Source organism: Lacerta agilis, chromosome 8, assembly GCF_009819535.1.
Source record: "Lacerta agilis isolate rLacAgi1 chromosome 8, rLacAgi1.pri, whole genome shotgun sequence".
Classification (NCBI taxonomy): domain Eukaryota; kingdom Metazoa; phylum Chordata; class Lepidosauria; order Squamata; family Lacertidae; genus Lacerta; species Lacerta agilis.
In genome coordinates this window covers 56,326,564-56,347,668 of record NC_046319.1, presented here as the reverse complement: position 1 = coordinate 56,347,668, position 21,105 = coordinate 56,326,564, and the positions used below count along the sequence as shown (strand labels likewise).

Sequence of the window (21,105 nt, the reverse complement as noted above, 5' to 3'; positions counted from 1 at the left end):
CGACTGCAGAATATTACGACGAGAAAAGAGCAAATGTAGGTATTGTGACTCCTCCTCCCCACCCCATTAAGTCTATTGTCACCGGGGGGGGGGGGGTAGTATACAGTGACAGGGAGGGATGAGCCACAGAGGAAATGTAGAGAGGGGCAAGAATCTGAACCCACACGCAGCTTTCAACCCCACCCATGTACCACTGATATGGCGCTGGGTCTGAGCCAGTGCAGAAAAGCAGACAGTACAGTGCTAATGGTTCAAGGTTCAATGGAAAAGGCTCATCGGAGTACACAGGATATGTGTCCCTATCTTCCAAGTGTTCTGGATTTCAACCACAGCAGTACAAACCACTGGATCATTATTCCACAATGCTAATCAGATCACTGACAAGTGGTGACGCACACAGCACATGCATCCCCATTACCCTCGCAGTTTCCCTAATATCCTCCCAAACGGGCTCCTCTTCTTTGGAATTTGCCTGCCACTGTGAGTTGCTGCAAATGAACACGTTCCATCTTCTGATGGCGGCGACATCAGTGATTGTATCATGCATGAATTGAACATCACAGATCACATGCCACAGAGCTTCAGCATCACCTCACAGCACCTCAAACGCAGATTGCTGGGGATGAGTGGGTGTGCACCCCACTCCATCTTGTTTTCATTCTGTGGGTTTCTGGTTCGACTAGAATGATTTCTAAAATTAATTTCAGGATTGGTAGGTGCACAGTCTGCTGCAGGTTTGCATAATGTATTTTTCTTTCTTACTGGCAGACCACTGGGTGGGGGAGCGCAAATGCGCATTGATCAAAACGCCAGGCAACATAGGGGTCTTGATGGGTTTGTTTCTGATGCTGTAATTACGCATAAGTACGTTGATTAAATCACAACAGGAAAGGAATCCAGATGTGATGGTCTCATTACATCAGTATTCCTTTTTTTAAATGATATGTTAATCAACGCACATAAGGTCGCTCCTGTGCTTTGGTAATGACAGCACTGCATCAGTGCCGATCCACAAATAAGAAACCATAGAATCTTGGGTAAAATTTGGATGCCGGGAATTTTGTTAGTTTGTGACATTGAGCCGAGAGTCATAAGGGATTTGTTGAGTGATTAGATACCAAGTGACATTTATGCTTGTGCGTACTGGGCCTAGGTCTAATCGGATTTAGTATTTGAGAGGTGACAGTTTATGAGGTTTGACACCTGCCCAAATCAAACTAATCGAGAGACGCCAACAAATCTAATTCAAAATTGGACTCCTTTAAAATTTCACACAGTGTTTAAATGCGAGTTTCAGGTTCAAAATTTTGTACGTAAAATTTGTCAAATGAAATTCTGGGGCAAATTTGAATATCTGCATACTATTGTTTCAGTTCTTACAAGCACTGTTTTTGTTGCTGTCGCTCTGTTTTGCAGAGCACCTGATTCTTAGGCCGAGTATAAAATAGCCCATCCATCCAAATGTCCGTTTGTCCATGCTGGGCATGATGCAGGAGACAAAGGCGAAACCAGAATTAAGATGTTTGAAGACTAAGGTGAAAACTCTGGCTCCAGTGAAGTCACCTGGAATTGTTTCATTGCCCACTGCTGAACAATAAATTTACTCCAACAGCATTCCTCATGAACCAAGGAAAATGTAGCCTCACATATATTTGTCCCAAGTTTTATGGAGCATGGAATAGATGCTTTCTCTTAGAAACTTAACAGGCTTGTCAATGGACCGAAATTCCCATTTAACTGTAGAGTGAGGACCCGAAAAAGGAGGTAATGGCAGCAGTTGCTATGCGGAAATCCTGGCTTAGATGTCCAGGGCTTACCAAGAGGACACCCACTCCTTAGGACTGACTTCTTGACTTAGAAGAGCTCATATATAGCTTCTAGCTCAGGGATGGGGAACCCTTTTCAGCCCAATGGGCCCTCATGGGCAACCTTCCGGGGTGGGAGGGGCCAGATGCAAAAAGTGGGCAGAACAATCTTTCCATCCTGACAAGCAAGGGGCATTGTCAGAACTCAAGAACACATTCCAGCCAGGCAACAGTACCTTATGAAGGTGCAGAAGAGGGCCAGAGATGGATGCAAGCCAGAGAGGCCTGGAAAGCTGCATCCAGGCCCTGGATGAGGCAGATGAGGCTAAGAGTGAACCACGAACCGCAAAAATTCTGTAAGCCATGGTGTTCTACACTTGGTTCATCTTTAAAGCTTATCAAGTTTCTGAGTTTCCTCCTTCTACATCCCATGTTCCAGATTCAGTCCTCCACTGGGCAAAGCCAAAGTTGGTCACAAGTGCATCTCTTGCCCTTATAAAGAACGGGTAAAATAATAATAATCAAGTTTGGATTGGGTTGCACATCTGTTGATTTCTTTACCCTTGATTACCACACACTTACAAATGACCACTGAGAGTGGGCCTACAAATTCAGTAGTCCATGTGCTGAATCATTGCATGGAGGCAGTGGTGAAGTGGATTAGGATGAATAAACTGAAGTTCAGGACTGACAAGACAGAAGTACTGTTGTTGAATGGTTCATTTGTCCGGGGAAGTGTTACTCAGCCTGTTCTGGAAATCATCACACTTGCACTAAAGCATCATATTTACAGCCTGGGGGTGTTCATTAGTCCAGCTCTGTGATTAATGACCCACAAGGTCTCAGTGTCATGAAGCACCTTCCACCAGCTAAGGCTGCTCTGCCAGCTGCAACCCCTCGTGGATGGAGGTAGCTCAGCTACAATTGCCCACATTTTGGTAACTTCCAGGTTAGACTACCGCAGTGCATTGTGCATAGGGCTGTCCCTGAAGACTGCCTAGAAAGATTCAGCTGCAATTGCTTTTTTATTGCTGCAATAAAGTGTTTTATTTATTATTGCAAATGTATTGTGTTTTATGAGCTATTGAAAACTACTCTAGATCTGTCTAATTGAAGGGCAGTATAGGCATGTTTCAAACAAACAAACAAACAAGCAATATGGTGGTAAAATGAGCTGCATCACTCCTGGTGGGCCAATCATAATTTTTTACTGCTTTCCTACATCAAGGAGAAAACCCCCTCCTTGCAAACAAAAAGCCAGTACAGGAGGGGCAGGGTTAAGCTAGAATTGCTCTCCTCAATGTTCTTTATTTCAATTAACTGGGAACATGGGGAGTATTCAAAAATGGTAATCTCCTTTCCACATGCAGTTCAGAGAATAAGGTTTCTTATTCTATTGCCTCGGCATTACACCAACTCATGCTGCTGAATATGAAGACTGAGCCCCAAAATCTTGAACATAGTGGCATAGTTCTAAGGTTCTAGACTGGACTATACCCCGTCAGGTAGTGGGGACTCCATGCAAGTAGAATAGTAATGCAACAGCACACTGGACTAGGAGCTTCCCTCCCAATTTCCTTGTTGATTGAATGAAGTTTGGGTTTGGTTGGTTTTTAACGCATAGGAGAGCATTAACAATGGTACCTGCCTGAAGTCTGAAGTGGCACAGTCCATTCTGCCACTGCAGGATCACACCACCCCACTCTGCCACTTGTGTAGCCCTGGCCTTTGCAAACTCTATTGAAAAGCAGTGCATTTAAGTTGATGTCAGAAAGCTTCAGTGGTATTCTGTGCATTGAAGTCATCAAAGGACATGCATACATGTGTGAATCAGAGCTTTCTTATCTTTCTTCTTGTGAAGGAAAGGTTCCCTGTGGCTTAGACATCAAGAGAGCACAGTCATACCAACAGGCAATATCAGTATCTTCCGGAGCCTTTCTTTCTCCTAAGACAGAGTTATTCTCACTGCAAGGAAGCGGGGGGGGGGGGGGTGTACAGGATATATTAGCAGCCAAGAAACAATTATCATGTTAGAGAAGTGGCTAACAGCTCTGGCAGTAGGTTCTTAATCCTGAAGAGCAGGAAGGGTTGAGACTTCCATAAAATGGCTGATTAACTTTCCTAATCCAATTCAGGATAAAAGAAGAGGCTGGGGGCAATCTTTGCAGAGCGCAGGTCAGTGAAGAGGGCTGAAGTCTATCCACAACCCATCACACAGGGGAGGTCACCAAAAATGAGAAGGCGAAAGAAGAGAAGCATCATACATATATCAGACCTAAACAGTAGAATCTCAGCTGGAACTGGTCCCTTCATAGAAGGCAAGTATGTGTGAATGTACACGCAAACCCGTTGCATTTGAGGAGAGGTTTGTAAATGATTTCTCAATATCCTAATCCATGTGGGTTTTGGACAAGGTTTTGTCATCTCAGAAGGGATGGGGGAGAAATTAAATGCCCAATTCACACTTTCTGAAACAATAAGAACAAAAATGCAACCATCATTTGAAATTCACGCTTCTTCAAGTTTTGCAATACCTTTCTCAAGCCAAGTAATGTATACAGAAATGCATCTAACTTAGTCCATCTAACTCAGTATTGTCTACACTGACCAGCAGTGACTCTCCAGAGTTTCAAACAGGGGTCCCAACCCTACCTAGGGATGCCAGGAATTGAACCTGGAAAGCAAATGCTCTACCACTGAGGTAAAGTCATTTCCCAAACATTGTTGTTTGGGCAGAGCAATGTAATCCTTTCCCCTCCTATCCCAGTCAACTGCTTTTCCAGACAGACATACTTCGTACTTCAGTAGCCAGGTCAGGACTCGATATTGCAGAGTAAATTACCAGCGGGCAGAATAAAGCCTATAGCAACATGTGAGGGTGGGGGGTGTTCAGGCAGTGCTTCCTGGAAGGAGAACAGGGGTGTGACAAGTGTTCACTATGTGAAATGCCACTGTCTAAGAGAGATTTTGCGCTTCTAAAGGTCATTACTGAAGAGGGCAAAAGGTACCATTCAAGGTAATTCAACGGCAGCCTGATACATGGCTCTGAGCCAGAATAAAGGGAGGGAGGAGAAAATCAATTCAGCTCGCATTTAAAGGTGAGCCTTCCCAATTCACAGGTTGCAAAAAATATATTAAAAAATAGGTGGAATGAAACACAGCTGTCCTGTAAATTTGCAGTTCTCCAAATTTTGCAATGTGTTTCTCCATCTGAATATTGTGTACAAAAATGCATATACTAAGGTAAAGTATGCATAAACACAATTAGTGAGCATAAGGGGGGAATTAGGGAAAGTATGTTTTGCAAAAGTGTGTATAATTAGGCAAATTTGCATACAAAAATGTGTATGTTTAGGAGAAATTCACAATATACGCTGATGAATTTCCATGGGGACATTTGTTTTTGTTTTTAAAAAATAAAAAATAAAATCACAAACTGATGTGGAAATGTGCAGAAGCAGAAGGAAGAAGCAGTTAGGAAGCATAAAGAAACAACAACAACAAGAGCAGCTTGCCCCTTGATTAAAACAGAAAAACTCTTAGAGCACATATAGTTTCACATTTAAAACTCACTTAAATCATAGCGCCATGGTTATTACATTAAGAAGATGGAACGTAAGACCATTTAAGTAATATTTTAGTTATTTCATCATGTCATTTGCTGTGGTTATATTGCCCCATTGCTATCAAGATTAGCATGTAACCAGACTCCTGTTTTTATCCTTCTGTATTGGGGCTGGGAAACTCAGGCCCAGAGGCCAAATGCAGTCCCCCAAGACTCCCCCAAGGTCACAACACCCACTGGCCTTGCTTTGTACCCTCCTTGCATGTTTTTGCTTGGCTGGGATATGTCCTTCAACTCTGATAAAAACCTCTTGCTTTCCTGCATGTAGGACAGGTTGGAGTGTGTGAGTTGGGTGTAGAAACTACCGTACTGTATAAAGGTCAAATCCACATCCATTGCTATAATCACTTTTGCTTCTGGGTGGGGGCCCAAAAGGGAATACACCCCTCTGGCTGAAGATGGGTCCTCATCCCTGCTCTCTCTATAACTTGCTCTCTGTGGGAGCAAGCTCAGCAATCGCAGCCCCCTTAATCTGAAGCCACTGAGATGCACGTCTGATGCACATACGCTGATCTGCCAGAGCATCACACTTCTGACATAGTAACAAGAACCAATGCTGCAATTTACATGTGGTTCTCTCACTGGGCATCCTCTAGGACTTTGCAGTTTGTGCTGCCCAATCACAGGGAAGCATGCAAATGATGAAGACTTTTAAGGCACAGGATGCAAATCCCAATTTTTCAAGGGAGCAGGAGGGAAAAGAAAAGAGGACCAGTTAGAGGCAGATCCGCTACAACTGTCACATTAAATCATTCCACCGAGAGCCTATTCATACGTCATCAGGGCAATATCATTACTGCTTCCCAGTGACTATATTGTATTTGGATAGTGGAATCAAATGAAATCTGCAATCCATTATACATAATAAAATTACATGCTAAAACGGCATGTTAAAATTACGTGCCTGGCTAAGCCTGCTGATACAAAACCGTTTTTAGCAGGTGCTGAAAACAATATAGCCAAGGCATCTGCCTAATATCAAGGGGCAGAGAGTTCCAAAGGGTAGGTGTTGCCACACTGAAGGATCAATTACTCACAAGTGCGAAACAAACTTCTGCCCACAAGGCCCTGATGGCACCACTGTGCTCCCTTCCTCCTCCTCCCACAACTTCTGCCATCCACTCACTTGCTTTCTCCCTCTAGACCTAAGGCGCACCACAAATCAGAGGTAGGGATGGGGGGGGGATTTGATTCAGTTTGCATTTAAAGGGATGTTCAAATAAGAAACGGGTCTCAAAAAGTAGAGATTTGACAGAGGGGTCTTGACCAATAGAGAAAAAATGGGCTTCCTTGGGGTATTTTTTTATTATTAGAAATAGAAAAATTATTGACTATTATCAGCATTGTGTATATAGTCCTTTACAGAGTAATTTAAGCAACAACAAAAAAGTGTGGTCCCTGCTCTCTCTCTGCCCCGCCACCCCTACATGCTAATTTTCAACTGAGAGGAGAGAAAAAAGGGTGTGAGAACAGGAGCCTAGGCAGGAACTGGCATGACTCATCGGTGTACTACTGAGAGCATGAGCTGCACATCTTAAAGTAGATTCCCAGTCATTCCCTTTCCCCCAGAAACCTTGGGAAATGCAGGCCCCTAGTGATGAATTCTCAGCGCTTTTGCCAAACTTCAGTTCCCAGGATGCTTTGTGGGAAGCCATTGCATTTTCCATCATCAGGGTTACGAAGCAAGGCCAAGCACCGGGGGAACTGGGCTTAATGGAAGCTGCCACCAGGATCAATATGTAATCAGACCCAAGGAGCTGCACAAACGTATCTCAGTGGAACCGAGGGAGAATGTGGTGCTTGTTGAGTCGCAGGGGAGCTGCTTGGAAGCCCTTGAGTTGCCTTTGTGCCTGGGGGGTGTGTCACATGCCTAGTTATTTGTTTGCAAGGTACTCTGCTGAAACATGTGACTATTGTATCACTTTGCATTCCCCAATGTCCTGAGGGGGTAAGACATTTTCAGCAGGGAGAGTGAAGAGTGTACTGAACACTTCAGGCTTCTTCATAATACCTGTTTACCAGTGGGACTATAATGAAATGTTGCCGTATATCCTCATCCCCTAACTGCTAGGGCCCAATAGATGGGCTGCTGTTCAAATCCACAATTCTTTTACCCCGGAATAATATAAACTGTTAATTATGGTCTCAAGCACTAACTCTCCTCTCTTCCATCTCTTATTTCCCCTGTTTCTTTTCCATCTGACACTCCATGTCCTGTGTCTGATGATGTTCACAGGCCTCAGAGCATACTCAGCCCTCGTGGGGCTATTTTTGGGGGGAGGGTGGGTTGCCTCTTTGGTTCGTTTCCCCCCACAAGGCTTTGGGAAGGAGGTGGGAGGACTCTAGGACCAGGGCCATCTTTACTGGGGAGTGCAAGGGGTACGAGGCACCCAGGTGCCGAATTCTAGGGGGGGGGGGTGCCAAATGTATAACTACTGTATATCGGTCCCTCTCAATCGACGGCAGTGAAAAGCAATGGAGCGAAAGTCCCTGCCCCCTCCTCTGTCGCTCTATTACCCCGTAGCATCAAATATTGCCCCCCCCAAAAGGCCAAAAACTTTGGCTTCCCCTTCCCCAAAAAAGCTCAATAAAAATTAATTTGGGGTGGCTAAACTAAATTTGGGGGCGCTGGGCAGATCTTTGTACCCCAGTGGCGCATATGCTAAAGACAGCCCCTGTCAGAGCCCTCATGGCTCCTTCCCATAACCAGCCACATGCCTCCTGGGCACCCTCTCTGCTTGGGTCACGCTGCCCTAAAACCACCTTTGCTGGTTACAGACTGAACTCTTTAACCACTCACTGGTCCAGTCCACCTGTTCGCCAGCTTGGAAGTGACCTCTGCTTAGCAGCTGGATTCCTGGGGTGTCAGTTATGATACAGTAGTATCATATATATATATATATATATATATATATATATATATATATATATCATACACACACACACACACACACACACACACACACCGTGTTTCCCCCCAAAATAAGACATACCCATAAAATAAGCCATAGCAGGATTTCTATGCATTTGTGCAATATAAGCCATACCCCGAAAATAAGACATAGTGACGTGGTGCCTCCCTTAAGATGGCCTGGATAGGATTGGCTATGCAGCGTACCGACGCAGAGCGGTTAAAATAAGACATCCCCTGAAAATAAGCCATAGTGTGTTTTCTTGAAGGAAAAAAATATATAAGACAGTGTCTTATTTTCGGGGAAACACGGTATACACACACACACACACACACACACACACATAATATGCTCAATATTTTAAAGAGAACTGATCTAATTCACAAGTCCCAGACTAAAAACAGATAGAAGTGCAATTATCTTTTGGATTTTGCACTTCTCCAAAATTTGCAATATAGTCCTCAAATTTTAAAAAAAGTCAACATTCATTTTAATGAAAATGTATACTTTAAGATAAAGTATGTTCAGAAATGCACGCATTTAGATGAAATGTGTACTGTGTCAATTTTACATGTGCCAATTTATAAATCCATTCTGTCTCATTTATGCTTTATCCCAAAGTATGTGTTTATATTTAAATACCTATTTTGTAACAAAGTAGGCATTTAAATACAATTTTCACATGGATATACATATATAATAACAAATTAATGCAGAAACAAGTATGGAATGTAGTTATGAATAAGCACATGTGAAATTAACACAACCAGAAACAGATTAAACCTAACTAACAACCCCTCCACCTGGGCAGTGACCTCCAACAGCCCTCTTATGAGGAATGAGGGGAGAAAATCAATGCAGTTTCAATTTAAAGGAAAACCTACTTAATTCACACTTTACGAAATGACTCACAAAACAAATACAGCCAGCCTCTGAAATTCACACTTCTCTGAATTTTGCAATGCCAAGTAACATGTTCAAAAAAAGCTTTAAGGAAGTGTCTGTGTTAGGCAAAATTGCATACAAAATGTGAATATGTGGAGAAATTAGCATTAAAATGCTGGTGAATTTCCACAAGGACTTAAAAATATGTAAACTGATGGGGAAATGTGGAGAAAAATGGTTAGAAAAATGAGAAAATGAGACAAACAAAAATTGGCAGGGTCATCCATGTCTGACCTCAATACCCTTCACCTGCCCTGGGGAAAGCTGTTGGAGGGATCAAGCAGCATCCCCTCACCCAGAAAGATCAGTTGCAGGGCCCTTACTTGATAACTTCTTAGTCATACTTTGCTCTTACTTGCCAAGCAGAAGCTGATCTCTGCAAAGCAAGTGCTTGGGTTTCATTAGGGCACTGCAGCCTCATCAACAACAAAACTTAATCTTCCCTTCGGGAGAACTCCAAAAGGCTGGCAGCAAACCCTGGAGAAGATTATGCTTACCACAAACAAAAGAGAAGCTCTCAAGGAGGGAGGGGTGTCCCTATGGGGCAAAAAGAGTGTCTGTGTTTTAGAAATGGGGGAAATGAGTGAGGTTAGCATGGGGAAATCAGATAGCAAGGCATAGGTTTTCAAATGCAAAGAAATTCCATGCCTCATCAGTATATTCAGACCCACCAAGGCTTCAGCAGACATGTGCATAATGTTGAGACCGGCCATGCTGTACAGGATTTCAGTGAAGGATGCTAGGGTTTTGGCCATCAGCCCTCTGAAATGGTTTGAGAAAACAAGCAGATATTATTTTAAAAGTTTAATGTACCCCTACCTCAACAGAGATAGCCTGGCCTCAGTTATCCATGCTCTAGTAACCTCCAGTTTATGCTGTTCTGATACACTCTATGTGAGCCTGCCTTTGAAGTCTGCTCAGAAACTGCAGTTAGCATAGAATGTGGCTACTGGAGTACTTAACTGGGACCAGGTACTTATGTTCACATTATACCGATGCCCTGTGAGCTACGCAAGATCCCACTCTTTTTCCAGGCCCAGTCCAAAGTGCTGTTTCAGATCTTTAAATCCTGAGGACCAAGGAACTTGAAAGAGTGTGTTTTCATCTGCCTCCTGCCTATCCATGGAGATCTTCAGCGGAGGGCATCCTTGCAGGTGCCCCACCATCTGACATGAAGCAGGAGGCTACCAGAGAGGCAGCCTTCTTGTTGGTGGAACCCCAGGTGTGCAATTCTCTCCCCAGAGGTGATCACCTGGTTCCTACCATCATGTCTTTTCAGCCTCCAAAGACCTTCCCTTCCAAGCATTTCAGATACAATTTTAATCTGAAAACTCTTTCATATTTCTGTAGCCTTGGGTTGACTTGTACTTGCATTTTAATTTTCTTTTTTCCTATTTCGCCATCCCTCCTGGAGAATATGATTGAAGGGTGGTATAAAAACACCTAAAACAAAATGAATAGGTCAGAACACACACACCCCTTTTCTTTTCTTTTCTTTTCTTTTCTTTTCTTTTCTTTTTTCTTTTTTTTGCTGCATTGCAAGACATCCGTTTCTAGGGCAGAGAATGTGTGTTCAAAATTCAGACCATTTCCATCATGCATTACTACGGCCTTCTGCCACCTGGTGCCTCCAGATGCTTTGGGCTTGGCTGTACTGGCTGGGGCGGATGGGAGTCGTGGCCCAAAATGTCTGGAGGGCCACTGGCTCAGGAAGATGCTACAGAGTATCCTCTTCTTCACCCAAAGCTGTGTCCCTTTTCTCCCCACCTCCATTTGTCCGGTCCTGGTACACTGATGCAGACCCATGGCTTCAGCCCATGCTAGTATCTCTGAACCTTGGCTTCAGTCCAGATTGTTTCCAGACATCTGGCAAAATAATCCATTAGATTAAGATAATTTCCAGTCTAAAAGAAGTCTTGTACACCCCTAAACCAGAACTACTGACTTCATCTGTGTTCTGGTTTGCTTTCAACCTTTCTTGCAGTTTCCTAAATGATTTCCAATTAAGTCATTAGCCTCTAGCACTGTTGCTTTTACTCCCTCTAGCCCTTCATCGTCAATTATTATTATTATTACTATTATTTTCCTACAGCACAATCGAAACCTATTGCCTTTGGCAACAAAAGAAACAAGAACTAAAATCAGCTTATAGTTCAGTGAGAAAGCCCAGACTTGGATGAAGGTGGTCCCTTATTTACGATAATCCTTGCCAACTCAGGATCTTGTGGAATAATGCTAAAATAAGAATTATTCCAGCTTTAAATTCCCAAAGAGTTACTTTCAGCCCATGTAAACACCACCAGGCTAGATGGTTGGATGGTCTGACAGTATCAGACAGCTTCCTATGTTCAGGACCCCCAAGAGGATATTTTTTCTATTTGTGTCACTAAATTCATGTTCTCTTGTGCACTACTATGAAAGATAAAATATTGGTGTTCAGTCTGCTTTTCTTCTTCTTTTGGTCACCCTACATTAGGGATGGGGGAGAAATTTGGTATTGTTTGCATTTACAGGTAAACCTACCTATTTACTCTTCCTAAAACACACACAAACTGCGACCCAGCCATCCCTTGGAATTCACTTGCCTCCAGACTTTGAAATGCAGTTCATTGGCTAATTAATGTGTATAAAAATGCATATAATGGAGTAAAATGTGCATTCAAAATGCACATATTCATGAAAACAGCAGCTATATTTATGTGACAGGTGAAAATATATTTATTTGTTCAGGTGTTTGGAGCGGGATGAAGTCGATGCTGATTGGAGCTTAGGCTTAGTGCTGTTTTTTTAAAAAATAAATAAATAATGGGTGCATGATTTTCTACTGTTTTATTTTATACTGTATTACTGTTCATAATGTATGCTGCATATTGCAAACAGCCCTGTGCTCAGATCTGGAGGAAAAGTGGGGTATAAAAACTCTGAAATAAATGAAGAGCTATGCTAAAGCGGGTGTTTTCATTCTGAAATTAGGGAGCAGGGCACCAAAGAGTGCTGTTGGGCTTTGGGTTGTATAAGCTGCCATCTCTCAGATAGTACAAGGCCCTGTCGTGGTGCTAATGAAATCAGCCACTCTAGACAAGGCACTGTCTCAGTGTCTCAGTACACTGAGTGATGTAATACAGTGCCAGGCTAATTGCTTGTTTAGCATAGCCTTGAAGGTTCACTTTAAATGCCTCCTTGTCTGAGAAGTGGGGGGGGGGGGGAGAGGCATTTATGCATAATCCCTTCCATCACCCCTGTTCTAGTTATTGATCCGGAGTAATACTATAAAAACGATTCCCAGTGTGTTTATGCAGATAATTTTAATTGCAACACAGTCTGTTCTAACCTTCCCTTTCCTGAAGCCTCAAAGTGGGTGGGTGACAAAAAAAAACTACTCCCACACCCTGGTCATTGAAACTTGATATTTCTAGTGATACGTGTACCCACCCAAATCCTCACTAGTGTTAATCCAGAGTAGCTGGATTAATTTCCTGGATGGACACATGAAAGAGTGATTCAGATGCCACACTGGCAGTTATTGTAACATGGTTATTTCAAGCAATAATGTGGATGAAGCCCCAGTTTAACCAAGGAATACACAATGTCTATGCTGAGCCAGAGCTCACCATGACTCAGCCTTGGCCATGGGGGTTTTCGGTTCCAGAGCTCTACCACTCAACACCTGGATTACATGCAGCAGTGCCCCAGAGAATATGCAGAGTGCTAAAATAACACAGGGCATCCCCACATGCCGAGGACCAGGGAGGATAAAGCTTCCAGCACACCTCTCTTTTCTTTCTATTTTGTTGGGTTAACCACCAGAAAGTGTCTGTTCCATCCATGTGCTTCCTTGTTGGCTGACAGGAGGAGCTGTGGAAAGTGGGTTGCTTCACCTGTTGGATTTCTACTTTGTCAAGCAACTGAATGATTTAATGCAAAGGTGGCACTTCGGGAGACCTTCCAGCATTCCTTATTCTTGGCCCTGTGCACTCTACATGCACACACCACCCCTGTTCCATTATCGGTTTTACATTCCCAGCATTTGGGCAAAATCATTTAAATTTGCCACCAATTAGTCCAAGCCACATTTCCCCAAAGGGATCTGCTGCTGTCTTATTAAAGCTAATTGGAAGATTAGCTTCTGGCGGTTGAAGGTAGCCTGTTAACCCCTGGCTGTCTGATCCTTTGTTAAAAGTTTCTTGGACCCTCTCCTCGCCTCAACCCAGCAACAGGGGTGAGGAACATTTTCCAGCCTGAGGGTTGCATTCCTGTTAACCAGACCTCTGGAGCCCCATTTTCTGCCTCCAAATCATCTCTAGATAAGGCGATCTAAAATTTATTTCCCCAAATTAATATTCTACACTGGAATTCAATTTCCACAACACATGCAAGTGGTGGGTGGGGCCAAAGTGGGCATGACCACACACCCATTCTCACACACAACTCTCTCTTTATCTCACACACACAAGCTATTATATATATATATTAAGCCAAACCCATGGGTAGGCAAACTAAGGCCTGGGGGCCGGATCCGGTTCAATCTCCTTCTAAATTGCAATTAATCCAGAATGCGGCAGCTAGACTGGTGACTGGGAGGGGCCGTCGGGACCACATAACACCGGTCCTGAGAGATCTACATTGGCTCCCAGTATGTTTCCGAGCACAATTCAAAGTGTTGGTGCTGACCTTTAAAGCCCTAAACGGCCTCGGTCCTGTATACCTGAAGGAGCGTCTCCAGCCCCATCATTCAGCCCGGACACTGAGATCCAGCGCCGAGGGCCTTCTGTCGGTTCCCTCACTGCGAGAAGCAAAACTACAGGGAACCAGGCAGAGGGCCTTCTCGGTAGTGGCACCCGCCCTGTGGAACGCCCTCCCGTCAGAAGTCAAGGGAATAAACAACTACCTGACATTCAGAAAATTCCTGAAGGCAGCCCTGTTTAGGGAAGTTTTTAAACTGTGATATTTTAAATGTATTTTAATGTTTGGTGGAAGCCGCCCAGAGTGGCTGGGGAGACCCAGCCAGATGGGCGGGGTACAAATAAATTATTATTATTATTATTATTATTATTAAATCCGGACCGTGGACGGTCCGGGAATCAGCGTGTTTTTACAAGAGTAGAATGTGTCCTTTGATTTAAAATGCTTCTCTGGGTTATTTGTGGGGCATAGGAATTCATTCATATTTCCCGCCCCCCCCCCCCAAAAAAAAAATATAGTCTGCCCCCCCACAAGGTCTGAGGGACAGTGGACCTGCCCCCTGCTGAAAAGGTTTGCTGACCCCTGGCCTAACCTTTTCCTCCCCAGCTGTGATGCTTCTGCAAACACCTCCATGCTCCGTAGTATTTTTGAAAAAACCCTCCTATTGGATCCAGTAGAATACCTTTTTTCAAGCCTAAAACCTGCACAGGGTGGCAGGCAGCACAAGGAGGCGGCAATGCAGGCTAGATAGAGGCCACCCCCGGGGGCCACATTGGCCTGTGGGTCACTGGTTCCCCACCCCTGTAAACAAGGTTGTGGATACAGCTTTGTTAAGTTAGTGGAGTGGGAATGAATTTCTACTCTGCAACCGTCTACCCACAGGAATGTCAGCTGCGTGACCTTCAGTGATTCATTTTGAAGAAGAGGTCTTCTGGACCCAGTTTGTTTGGATGAGAACTGGAAGGACCGGTCACGCTTCCTGATCTGTGCAAACTGGTTGTGGAGAATTGGCAGTGTGTTCATATAAGTACTTTTTCATGAAAATGCCATGGCTAAATTCTAGTACTGGGGGATTTGGCTATTAGGGTTTTACTCTTCAACCCAAATCAATGGAAAAGCTTTGCAAAAATAAAGAATGTCTTTAAATTTGCCTGAATTCAAGTCCCACTGATTTCCACAAGTGAAACAGATGCTTAACTGTCTCCCACTGAAATCACTGGGCCTTAAGAGTTCTTTTGGCTGGATTGTGCCTAGCCAAAGTTGTCATCCTAAACAGGTTTACTAAGAAACAATCCCCGGTGAGCTCAATGGGATTTACTTCTGAATAATCATACTTACGATTAGGCTGCATGCTTTCCATAGAACTCAGACCATACTGAATACAGTGAATACTACCTACAGATACACCTGTGTGGGATCTGGCTGCACCCCGTAGGAATGGAATGGAATGGAAAGAAAGCTTGCCAACTTCTTGAATGGCCCCTGATTTTTTGTGCTTTTAACAACAGCCTGATCTCCTGAGGTTAGCAGATGATAATGCCATGTAAAGCTTCACCTGCTAACTCCTACCTCTCCAGCTCCTGTTTGGGTGCTGTTGGGGTGGTCATATGGGGCACATGTTCCAAATCTTCTCCTATGTGCCCCAAGTGTTCCAAGTGTGTGTGTGTGTGTGTGTGTGTGTGTGTGTGTATGTGTCAGGGTGGTGAATTGGCAGTGGTGATCTGAATTATTGCATAGAATATACCGGTATTAATTTGGGAAAATAAATTTAAGATCACCTTATCTAGAGATGATTTGAGGGCACAAAATAGGGGCAATGGAAAGAAAATTGATTTATAACAGGATCCGTTGGGAAGTTAATTGGGGCAAATGAATTGAAAAGGAACTGGTTTGGGGGTAGAGTGCAAATTAACCAAAGAAGAATTAATTTGGGGTGATTTAGATGGGAAGTCAGTTGGCTTGCCTTCTGTGACATTTAGATTCTAAATTCGCACCCACAATACAAATTAGCATATTCAAATTTTCTGCAAATTGTGCCTATGGACGTAGGCCTCAATTCTTTTAAGTACCTGGGAATGGCTCTGGCTGCTGTTCATTTGAGAAAATCAGCCAAACCAGCCATTTCCTGGACATAACAGCATATGAGCAGCCTTGGTGGAACAAACCAAAGGCGAATGTAGTCCAAATCCTGCTTCTTACAGCAGACCACCAGATGCCCTTGGGAAGGAAGCCCACCAACAGGATATGTGCCCAATAGTTCTCTCCAGCTGCTAAACCCCGGCAAGTGGTAATTCAGAGACAGGCTGCCTCTGACCCCTGGAGGTAGCATATCACAACTCAGCCAGTAGAACATGAAACTCTTAATCTCAGGGTCGTGAGTTCGAGCCTCATATTGGGCAAAAGATTCCTGCATTACATGGGGTGGACCGGATGACCCTCGGGGTCCCTTCCAACTCTATAATTCTATGATCATGAACAGTTGCTGCTTTGCATCCTCACCTTCCACAAGTTTACCCAATCCCCTTGATAAGATGGCAATGCTACCAGAAAGAGGTATGGCACAAGATCTATCAGTAGCCAAGAGTGCTCTCAGTCAATTACGAAAGCTCCATCAGTTAATCATATGAGTTTCAACTGATTCATTATCTGGTTAAAGCTGCATGAAACAACATTATGAAGGGCAAAGGTGCTGCATAAGGTGTAGCAGTAGAGTGGTCACAGATGCGGCCAAAAAGGGAGGGGAGTGCATTCACACACACCCCACTACAAAAAGAGAGTTGCATAAAACTGAAGAGGCTAATTTATAGGTTCAATTAGAAATAATTACTATAATTTAAATAGAAACATGGTATGTCTCACCATAGTGGGGAATAAGAGTATAACCAGGTGATCTGTTGTGTGTGCCTGCTTAGTCAGTTGCCCAGGTGCTGCTCACTATTGATGGTGCTAACCACTTTGAGCCCCTCTCCTGGTCTCCCTTCTTGCACTTATTTAAACAGAACTTGGACAGAATGGCCCTTCAAGTGGTGACTGACTGATAAACATTCCCCTGCTAGGAGATTGCAGGGTGGGGGAAACCCTGCTTGTCTTGATACAACCATGATCCAGGATGGGGACCTGTAGCTCGCCAGATGTTGTTTGACTTCCGGATGAAGTCTCAGAAAATTCTGAGGACAATAGGTTGGAGAAGGTGGACTTAGGAGAACATTCTCCAAATGGTCTGTCAAGTTTTTCAATAGACCAACTCTTGAACAACTGCAGGAGAACAGTCCACCAGTGACGCTGGGTATCCAAACATGATTTTAATTGTGCATTCATGATGATTAGTGCTTATGATGGAATTGGAGCAGTTGTACACAAAATCCCACTATGGGAAGATGTGCAGATGGCCCAGTGTAAACTAATTCAAAAACAAAACAGAACAAAACCACAGTCCAGTATGGATGGTCCATCAACTCAGTTCATCCCAAGCCACCTAAAATTGTCAGTTCAGAGGTTGCAGCCCAATACCCACTGACCTAAGAAAGAGTCCCATTGAACTGAATGGGTCTTGCTTCTGAATGGAAATGTAAAGGACTGCACTGTAAGGCAACAATCCTATGTATCCTTACCTAAGAATAAACTTCGCTGAGCTTACTAGGTTTACTTCAAAGTAAAAACATGCAGAATTGGGCTGTATGCTTCCCACCAAAGTGGACAGCTTTATGTCTCCCTGTGTTCCATGGACTGCTTTAATGTGGGGAATTGGTACAGGGGACAGGACCTGACCTCTTCCTTTTGCGCAGAGGCCCCAATCCAAATCACACACACACACACACACACACACACACACAATTATTTCTGAGGGCATAAAAATTTGTTGGAAGCTCCAAACATGGAATTCCTACATAAATCTAGCTGGGTAGTTAGTTGCAATGGACTTTGGCTGGACTTTGGCTAGGGTTGCCAGCTCACCAGGAAAAAAAGGACTGACATGTTCTTCTGCCTTTAATAACAGCTATAGAAACCAGCAAGTGAAACACTTGACAACATGGAAATTATCATTATTTATATATTTTAAGTCATTTTTACCCACCGTTTAAAAATAGAAAATTTTATCTCAATGTGGCTCCCAACATTAGAACACAATAAGAATACAACCAGAGAGTTAAATATAAAAAATGTATATAAAGCAGCATTTACTCATTAAAAACTACACAGAAGAAAAAAGCTATCAAAACCCACCTAAAGACATTTATACTTGTCAATGCATATGGATCAAACTGTTACCAAAGGTACTGTAACAAGAGCAGTAAAGATGTTGGCAAACCTGATTGGTGGTTGTAAGACGATAAACAAAATATTGTGTAGAAGATTTAGGGTATTAATTTATGGCAGAAGCACATGCAACCCAAACCTATGCCTTATTACTCAGAGATAACACCCAATGAGCCGATTCCCAAGTAAACCTGCATAGGAGGACCACTGCCTTGATTTGCATGAGTTGTTTATTTCAAGCTTCTAGGAGTCTCTGTGAGAAAAAAGGAGTCTAAATATTCTAAACATGAAACACTGTGATGCATATTTTTACACTGTTGGCAGGGAAACACTTGGAGTAAAAAGTACACACTCTTCGGGGGGGGGGGTGTTCCAGAGATGGTCACTTCCAGTTGGGTTGCCATGTTTGTTTGTTTTTAACTTACTCTGCTGCTGCGCCTAGAACAGCCACCCAGCATGCAAAACCACAGCAGATTCAAGCTTTTCCAGATGTGGAGCAAAATCAAAGATGTTGTTAGATTGCAGCTCCCATCAGCACCAGGCAGCATAGCCCATGGCCACGGGAGCTGTCGTCTAACAACACCTGGAGGGCCGCATGTTCCCCATCGCTGAGCCAAGTGGCGGGGAGCATGTTATGGGGCATGTACGGGTAGGCTTCTGCAAAAGGCATAAGATCACCAGGATCAGTCACAGAAAAAAAGTCAGAACTCTTCCTGGGGGGGGGGAATAATGCACTCCTCCATAATACTGGGAGGAGGACACCTGCAGAACTGATGACCAACAGCCCTCTGGAGCGCATACCCCATAATTCCCTAGGACCTGTAGGAAAAAGACAAGTTCTGTGCATGCACACACACCAATCCCCCACCCAGCCCCTTTAGTCCATTCGTTGCTAGGAGGTGGGGGTTGAATTAAAACACAGGCTGGCCCTTTGTCGAACTTAAGAGAGTATCACAGCTGAGAGTAAATTGCAGCCGCTTGAATACAACCCAGGAGACCAGAAGGCTGCGCACCCTTCCTAGACAACATCCATATTGTTCCCAAAGAGAACATCTCCCGCCTTCAGTCAGAACAAATGCTTCCCCCCCCCCCCACAGAGCCGGCTGCTAGTAGCTACTCACCTCCCCGCTTCTCCCTGCTGCCACTGGCGAAGAGCTGCTCCCCGCTGCCTCCTGCATGCATCCACCTGTCTCTCGCAGCCTTTCCCTGCTTCTGCTGTTGTAGAAAGATGCTTGCCAGGATCTGACGATGCAGCCTTAAACGAGCGGGGTGGGTACCAGCTGTCTCTCTCAGCAGTGGCAGCACAGCATCCCCTTCTGGAAACCACAGCTGGGGCGGAGGCAAGGGAAAGCCCAACTGTTGGACGGTGCTACTCTGAGCTGTGCTGTTCAGATGCAGCTGCTGCTCCGGTTAAGAAAACACTGGGTGTGTGCATACACACACACACCTGTCCCCACCCTGCAGTGTTGCTTCCATCACAGCATGCAAATCATCAATTGCTTTTTTGCCCGGTGGGGATATCAGCTCTCGTTGTCTGGGTACCAGACTGGAACACAGAATCATAGAGCGTAGGGTTGGAAGGAAGGCACACCAAAGGTCCTCTAGTCCAACCCCCTGCAATGCCAGAATTACAGCTAAAGAATCCTTGACAAATGATTGTCCAGCTTCTGTTTAAAACTTAGCAGTGAAGGAAAGCCCAACACCTTCTGTGCTGCAGGAGTGGTAAATCCTGTGGCTCTCCAGCTGTTGCTGGGACTACATTTCCTCACCAGTAGTCAAGCTGGCTGCAGAGGCTGATGGGAGTTGCAAATGCAAAACATCTGCAGGGCACTAGATTAGCTTCCCCTGATAGACGTGTGACCATATCACCTTATTAAATAAATGCTTGCTCATCAAATAAAGCTTAAGGATGCATTACACATATAGATCACCAGAAACCGCTACAGTTCTTAGATAATCTCTGATTCCTTTATGGTGTTTTATTCCTCTGGACATGTATTTTAAGTACATTTATTAGTATATTGACTGTTAAAACCCCATATCAGTCATTTTTATTGTTGATGTAGGGAATTATGCAGAATTTCTGGTTTAATATGCTGGCTGCTTGCCGTAACAAACGTTGACTGACTGACACATAGATCAGCTCCTGATGGGTAGACTGTTTTGCTTCCTTAATATTTATTTAAAATGTTTATATTTTGCTATTAATAATAATAATAATAATGAGGAGGAGGAGTCGCAACAATTATAAATAAATTCATGCAATAAAAACCAGTACTTTTTTCTGGGAGTACTCCAAGGTACACAGTACAGGCACCCCTTTTCTCCCTTTCAAATGTTAAAAGTGTGGCACTTACTGCAACAACTTCATGGCGAGTACCGGGCACCTTTGTTTCTAAAAAGAAAAAGAAAAAAAAGAAGCACTTATTTTTTAAAAAGTATCAAAAAATTAGAATCAGAGTTCAGCCAACTGTTATGGAAATACGGTACATGTTCTTTAATTGCCTGCATAAGCCTGATGGAATCGAAAAGTTTTTAGCAAGCATTTAAAAGAAACAGAAAGCGCCTACTGAATCACTATTGGCAGAGAATTCCACAAGGCGATGCCAGTGACACTCAGTGCCAGCTGGGCTAGGCGTGCCAGTTTCCCAATGGGGGTGGAAAACTAGCCCGCTCTTGTGCCTTTATCAGAAAACTTTGTCTGCAAAAATATCACGAGCTGAAGCTTTCCAAACACAAAAAGAAATGTTAACACCCACTAACATTATCTATCATTACCTGCTACGAAGCACACAACTAGAGTTGCCCGTTGAAACGTTGGCAACTCCAAATCTAAGCCAGGTTGATAAATACCATTTGAATTTAAACTTTATCGTTG

General features: G+C 43.7%; 1 protein-coding gene across 1 annotated transcript in view; it reads right to left on the bottom strand.

Moving 5' to 3' along the window:
* Window positions 1–19,791, bottom strand: part of RIMS3 (regulating synaptic membrane exocytosis 3) — a 53,022-nt gene extending 33,231 nt beyond the window's left edge. Inside the window, exon 1 of the mRNA XM_033157660.1 lies at window positions 19,349–19,791. Coding sequence (XP_033013551.1) covers window positions 19,349–19,405 — 57 coding nt within the window. The 5' untranslated portion in view covers window positions 19,406–19,791. The remainder of the gene's footprint in view (window positions 1–19,348) is intronic.
* Between the last annotated feature and the right edge of the window lie 1,314 nt (window positions 19,792–21,105).